General features: G+C 46.6%; 1 protein-coding gene across 2 annotated transcripts in view; it reads left to right on the plus strand.

Annotated features, from left to right (window-relative positions):
- The window catches only part of KPNA6 (karyopherin subunit alpha 6), a 66,427-nt gene extending 60,580 nt beyond the window's left edge, over window positions 1–5,847 (plus strand). For both annotated transcript variants that reach the window (XM_006934532.5, XM_003989809.6), the window contains exon 14: window positions 589–5,847. In XM_006934532.5, the coding sequence (XP_006934594.1) occupies window positions 589–776 (188 nt within the window). In that variant the 3' untranslated portion in view covers window positions 777–5,847. The remainder of the gene's footprint in view (window positions 1–588) is intronic.
- The last annotated feature ends 1,478 nt before the right edge of the window (window positions 5,848–7,325 follow it).

Here is a 7,325-nt window from a genome sequence, read left to right on the forward strand (position 1 = left end):
TCTGCCTTCAGTAGAGAAGTTCTAGGTCATGACCCAGGGACTGTGAGCCCCCAAAGTAGTATACATGTGAGGCTGTGGGATTTGGGGGGTCATCATTGAATGCAAAGTTCTATCCCATCATATCCTTCTCCCTCTGAGGAGCAGTAGATCAGTTCTGTTTTTTGATAGGTTCTGTCTAGTAAGTAGGTATGGCGCAGATGCAAAAATAAAGCTCTAGAATTGATGAGAGAATCAGGCACTGGAAGGTATGCTTCCAGCTGAGTGTCTAGCAAGTTCCAGTAAGAGTGCTCATCTTACGACTTTAGAGAAACTAATGATTTGCCCAGGCCACACAGGTAGTTAAAAGCAGAATCAGGACTAGAACTTCTGGCTTATAGCTGACATTTTGGGCTTTTTCCTTTGGGGTTATGTAGTTTTAGGAAAAGGTCTTAATTCTCTTCTTTGGGGTCAAAGAGAGATCTGATCATATTACTTGTGTTGGTAAACATTAACATACCACAAGGAAGGAAAAACGGATAAATATTTCATGGCCCCGTGGAAAAGCAGTCACAGTTCACTCTTGTCCCTCCTTCCTTTTTGCCACCATAGGCTTGGATAAAATTGAGTTTCTCCAGAGCCATGAGAACCAGGAGATCTACCAGAAGGCCTTCGACCTCATTGAGCACTACTTTGGTGTAGAAGATGATGACAGCAGCCTGGCCCCCCAAGTGGATGAGACACAACAGCAGTTCATCTTCCAGCAGCCTGAGGCCCCCATGGAGGGCTTCCAGCTATAATGTCTGCCTCCGGGGAGGGGAGGGGATGGGAAGCACCACCAACCAGCGGAAAAGCAGCCCTCTGGTGGGCGGGAAACCAGCCCCCCCATCATCAGCCACCATACACCTCTGCTGCCCTGGAAACTGTGCTCTTGACCTGCTCCGCCCCCTTCCCTGGAGGGAGCACCCTCTGGACAGACAGAACCATCTGAGGCTCACATTTGGGTTTTGTGACAAGAAGGGGACGTGTTGGGTTTTTCTTCCTTACACTATATTTTGGCTGCACATATGTCTTTAACCCAGGAGCCCCAGGGGTAGACAAAGGAGGACTGAGGTAATCAATTTTGCACCTTTTTTTAATTTTATTTTTTCTTTAGTGGTGACTTCCTTCCCTTTTATCTTCCTTCATCCTTCCCAGTTCTCTGCCCTGATCTGTGTAACTCTTATCTTGGGTACTTGAGCAGATGGAATGTTCCAGAGGTGGGGGGTGGGAGGGGAGGGAGAAATCCAAAACAAAGTGTTCTTGCTCTGACAGAATATTAATCTTGTATGCTTGGATTGAGTTATTTAATTTTTTTTTCTTTTGCACATTTTTCTTGTATTAAGATTGCTCTTTCCAAGAGCCATGAGTTCCTGGTTTTAGGAATCCCAGCTGCCAGCATGGTCTGGGACTAGAGGCTGAGGGGGAGGTCACCATGAGACAAAGGCCCCTTCCTCTCTCTAACCCCTTTCCAGACCTCTTTAGTTTGGGAGATCTCCTTCCCTCTCCAGGGGCAAGTACACCAGTGGGAGGGGAGGGGAGGAGCACAGGCCTTCAGATAGGGCTTCCCATGTGTCGCTACTGATCCCATGTTTCCTACCCACCTTCCTATGGTGCGACCCAACTTCATTTGTTTACTTGAAAATTCCCCTCGGAGTTGAATGAACCTCTGAGGTAGCTGTATTTTCTCCTAAGCACGAGACAGGGGGCTGTGGGCCTTCCTCTCTCCTGAGGAGAAAGTCCTTGCTCTGGTGACCCATAAGTTGCAGAGGAGGCTGGAGTGAGAGCGTCATGTATTGGGATAGCCAGGGATCCCTGCCTTTGGCCTTTCTTCTTCCTCTTCCTCTTCCTCTTCCTCTTCCATAGTTGGATCATGTATATTTTACTTCCAAAGGAGAGAATGTCAAAAAGTTCTGTATTTTTTTATATTCTATATATTAGGTAGGTCAATCTTAATTGGTCTCAAGAGGAAGAACTGTCTGTAATTTCTAGAAGTAGGATACTGTGAGGAAGACCAAAAAGAGATGGGGAAGCTCCTTTGCTCAGGGAGCCTGAGCTTGGTCCTTTTCCTCTCTGCTTAGGTTCTGGGCCACCAACCTGGGACCAACCCTTAGCGCTGGAACCTTTACATAGCAGGTCAGCCTGGTCTGATTGTCCCAGTACCTGAAGGGAGCAAGGATGGCCCCAGGGCCCAGTGAAGTCTACCACTCTAGTCCTTACTGCTAAGCGTCCTGCTTATATTAGGAAACCCAAAAAGCAGTCTGCCTTCTCAGATTCAGTCTCAAAGGCCCTGTCCACATAAGTTATCACACATGGCTGCTTCTCCAGTTATCACAGAACTTAGCAGCCTCCGGCCTTTTGTGAGAGTCACTGGTATCTTTCCTGTTTGGGAATTCTTGGACCTGGTTTGGGTCTTGCCCTTCCTGGTGATAGTTATAATCCTAATGCCTTTTCTCTTTGAGGAAAGCTAGAGTGATGCTTCAGTGGCTTGCCTGCGCTTTGGTGGATTACAGGATAGTAGAGCCCAGTTGTTGGGGAGAAGGATGGAGAAAGCTGCTGGCTAAGTGGAGACCAGCTGCGGAGCTGTGGGCACAGTCGGGTCCCTGCACCAAGCTGTAGTTCCCCTTCCCCAGAGACTGTGCCACTCTTGCTCCTGTTCCCACATATCCCCCCCGGCTCAGGTTAAACCTATACCCCTCTGCTTACAGATCTAAAGTTTAGGTGCTCACTGTCGGCCATTGGTCTTGAATTTGCCCTCTCCTTCTAGTGTTGAGATCCAACTCCAGAACCATTTTCTAAGGAAGGTGGTTTGGGGCTTGTGGTTGTCACTAAAAAGTCACACCAATGCTGTTACACTTTAGTGAGTCAGATGCTGTTCTTCAGCTTAAGAATGACAACTACCAACCCACAAGTAGGCAAGGGGCAGGACCCTTGTCATTTAGCCAGCTGACTCCATCACAAAACTATTCTCCTACAGTTCAAAGAAAAGCCCCCCGCCCCCCGCGCATGCCCCCCATCCTTATCCAAAGGGCAAAGCACTTTAGTAGGACCTATTTTATACATCTCAAGCAATAGTTGAGTCCCTGACATTGGGGCCAGATTTTTCTTGTGAGACATACACATCCTGCTTTTCCCAACTGCGCCTCTAAAATCTTACACTTTAGATCTGGGGCCTGTACCAGATGGAAGATTCTCTTGATCTTCTGGCTGCTGCTTAAAGCCAGTTTTCTCCAAGGACTTCAAAGGTGAAGTCTCCCAGGGCACAACATGAGGACAGATTTCTCATCAGATAAAGTGGCCTCTAGGAGCTTTCCTTTGTTGGTGTCTTCCTCAGACCATATTTTCCCATTATTTCCCTCTAACCTACCCTTTCAGCCAGCAGGTAAGATTCTTCCAGCCCACAGGGGCAGTAATACCACCTTCTCTGTCTCCTCCTCTCCTTTGGCCCTCTTGGGAAGCAAAACATTATTTCTGTGGCCCAGCCTTGACAGCCACTCTTTGTGGGCAGCCCCCACTTGGACTCCAGACCCTGGCCGTGGTGAAGTCGAAGGCCACTTTTTGGTGGATTTCTGAATGGATGTTGTAGGGATGAAGGGGCTCCCCAGCCTGTCGTAGGGAATAGCCTGAAAAGACATGTTTTTAGAATCTCCCTATGTTGGCACATGGCTGGTCTATCCATTTTAAGATCTCTGGTGGAGGTGGAGGTATCTAGGTGTGGATTAGAGGACAAGGAGCCGCCTTCTTAGCTCAAGTGTTCTAGTACTGTTTTGAACAGTGCCAGCTTTTCTTTATTGCCAGCCCCTCTGGTTATCCAACCCCCTATATCTTCTCTAGTACTAATAAAGTCTCTAATCTCAGAAACCTGCCTTCAGTTCTGAGCTATCCCCAGTGGCTAACTGCCTCACCTTGGTGTTGGCTACAGCCTTCCGGTAGAACCACATGGGTTCCACTTTCAGCTGGCCAGCCTAGTTACTTGGGGCATTGTGTACAAATGACCCTTTGGAGGAGCAGGCATTGATGACCTCAGCTTTCAGGAACCCTTGCTGTCTGCTCCCGCCCCCCCCCCCCCCTTACCTAGAACCCTTAGGCCTACTCCTACTCTTTGCCCTGGAAGCCACTTTCCCAGAGCCCTGTTTTTTGGAGCTAAACTGCACAGATTATAGCTGCTACTGTACTTGGTCAAGGAAGAGCAAAAGAAGGCTCTCAGGCACACTCTATTTCTCTCAAGCCACACCAGTTTAAAATGAAAACCGTCTTAGCAGAATGAACTGGATTTCCATTTTCTCATGTCTACTACCTGCCTTTCCTCTACATCGTAGAGTTACCCATTCTAGCAGACTAGAAGGGAAGGAGATGAACACCTAACAGTACTTACCCCTCTTCCCACAGTGTCCTTCTATGGAGGCCTCAGCTCATTTGTTCTGGCCACATCTCCTCCCTGAGACTCATTCAGCTTGGTATCCATCATCTCTGACTCCTCAGTAGATTCATCTTGTGAGCTCAGATTCTGGAGTTTGAGTTGAAGGCAGGGAGCTGTAAGGAGAACAGGCTGGCTGGAGGCCTCAGGACTGTGTGTGCCTTTGTGCCTCCCTGGAAGAGGGAAGGGTGCAAGGCTCAATGTGCTGAACCATAGGAAGTGTTCATAACCAGCAGCAACATCTTCCAGGTAGGACTATCCTAGAAGTGAGTGCGTGAGACTTGAGAATGTGCTCAGAGTAGGTTTCTTCCACAGCCGTTTAGGATTTCACATTGTAGACCAATCTTGTCCAGTATTTTTTGTTTTAACTTTTGAATTCTTTTGTTAAGCCAGCAAGCTGAGAATTTGGCCCTGCGGGGATCCATGTGGTAGACACTAGCTGCTCTTTGGCCAAGGCCTTCATAAATGATTCAGTCATCCCACTGTCTACCCCCTAGCCCCACCCCCACACTAAGACCACGATAAGGGAAGAATTTGAAGTCCATATCAATCAAGTCTGTGAATTAAAGCTGTTATTTTTCCTCTGAGATGGCATTTTGCATCAGGCCTGGGGTATGTGTAGAACCAAAACTAGGTGTGGGAGTCAGCATTAACTTTTGGGTTGGGCCCAGAGAACCCAGGAAAAGGTTTGTGTAGTGTGTTACAAAGGTCTCCAGTGGGTCTGGGCCTACCATGCTACTTCTGGGCCAGCCTGACTGCTGATGTTCACATTAGCACATACCTGAACGGCCAGACTTGCTCCCCTGTGTTGGTTAGATTTTCAGCCCTTGGGTTTGGGGAGAGAGAACTGCCATGCCTTGGGGGCAGTGAAGGAAGTCAAAGCTCAGATCCAGAGACTGGCTGGGAACCTCCGACTCAGGATGTCTTTAATGAGTCCACCTCTACAAGAACTCTCAGGCCCTGGAGCTAGGTACTGTCTCTTTTAGCCAGCTTCTGTGGGAACTATCTGACTGAACCACTGAAGAAGCATGGGGGGTGGGAAGGCAGTATGAGGTCCCAGCCACCCAAGACAGACTGGACGTCCTTCAAAAACAGCTTGGGTTCCCAGCTAAAGACCCTAGGAAGCTGAATCGAAACTTTTTCCTCACTGGTTTATTCTTTCCAAATTCATTTGCTTTTAGTTTTCCAAAAACTATAAACTCTGGCTGTTTTCCATGTTCTCAGGGCCCCTGGGTAGACAGACAAAGCTTGATGATTTCAGAGCAGACATAGGCCAAGAAGCCGTGGCATTGAGTGTGCTGAGTCCAGACAAATGATATTTATATACACATCCAAATTTGAAGAGAAAATGTATTTCTTTAGGTTTCAAACACTGTACTAGATATAAAGCAAAAATAAAAACCTGTTGCAAAGTTCTAAATTGTCTTCTTTGGAATGATCCTAAACTGGAGTTTTTGGAAGTGAATGAGGAAAGGGTGTTTAAACTTAGGGCCTAACAATGGAATTAGGATTGCAGCAGCTTACTCCTGCTACAAAGAATTTTTTTAAATCTGCTTTATTGAGATATAATTGGCATACAGTAAATGGTACATATTTAAAATGTACAACTTGATAAGTTTTGACATATGCACCCACGAAACCATCACAATCAAGACAGTGAACATATCCCATCACTTCCAGAATTCTCCACAAGCTCCTGTGGAATTCCTCCCCACCCAACCCCCAGCAACCACTGCTGTGTGTTCTGTCACAATACTTTAGTTTGCATTTTCTAGAGTTTATAGGATTTTGGCATTTTATCAGCCCCACTCATAGCCCTTTGAGCCCTACTCACATTTAGATCAGTTCCGGGACAGAGATTACAAACAAGCAGCCAAAAAGCTGATTCAACCCAAAAGGAGGATTTTAATGTTTAGTAATGTTTAATGTTTATTTAAACATTAATGTTTAATGTTAACATTAATGTTTAATGTTTATTTTGAGGGAGAGGGAGGGAAAGAATCCCAAGCAGGCTCCACACTGTCAGCACAGAGCCCGATGCGGGGCTCGATCCCATGAACCTCGAGATTATGACCTGAGCCAAGATCAAAGAGACGCTTAACCGACTGAGCCATCCAGGGGCCCCCTTGCTAACTTTTTTTTTTTTAAAAGACCTATCTTGAAAAATAAGCTGGCACTACTGGGTCTGAGTTTCTGCTTGAAAACAATCTGCAAGAGCTCTATTTTACCACAATCTCCACCATTCCAGTCTCCTTGACTGACTGGCAGGTATTAATATTGCTATTTTCTTTTACAGCAAAAGAGAAAATAACTTTCAACCCGTGTTTCTCAAATTTTCTTATTCCTTGCCTGCCTACTCATTACCCAGCTGGCCCCTGTAGGCCACCGTTGATCCTTCCGGCTACGTTATTCCACCCATCACCCCATGCATATGTTGTTCTTATGATACCTTTATCTCTGCCTAGAACACCCTCTTCCCATGGGAATCCATCAAGGCCTGATTTGTATGTTACCTCCTCAAGAGATTTCCAACATGTTTGTCTGGAAATAATCAGGGCCTTGGTTCTCAGAGACCTGGATTCCAAACCCTTCTGGCTTGAGTTCCACCTTCAGCCACACTGACTCTCAATGTTACCTGGTAAACAGCAGACTAAGGGATGGGGAAGAGCATTGTCCCGCAGTCTAACTGAGGAAAATACTGAACATCTTGAAGAGCCCCAAAACAATGCCCGATTTGCACAACTTCATTCTCAACCTCACTGCCCCAGACTGATGCTAGGCTGTAGGACTAGAATTTAACCAATAGGTCTTACAATGTTCATTGACTTGTAAGCAAATAATTTCAACATCCCATTACTATGCTGTTACAGAGCTCTATCCAGCCCGAGGAGCT

The sequence above is a fragment of the Felis catus genome, chromosome C1, assembly GCF_018350175.1.
Source record: "Felis catus isolate Fca126 chromosome C1, F.catus_Fca126_mat1.0, whole genome shotgun sequence".
In the NCBI taxonomy this organism is placed as follows: domain Eukaryota; kingdom Metazoa; phylum Chordata; class Mammalia; order Carnivora; family Felidae; genus Felis; species Felis catus.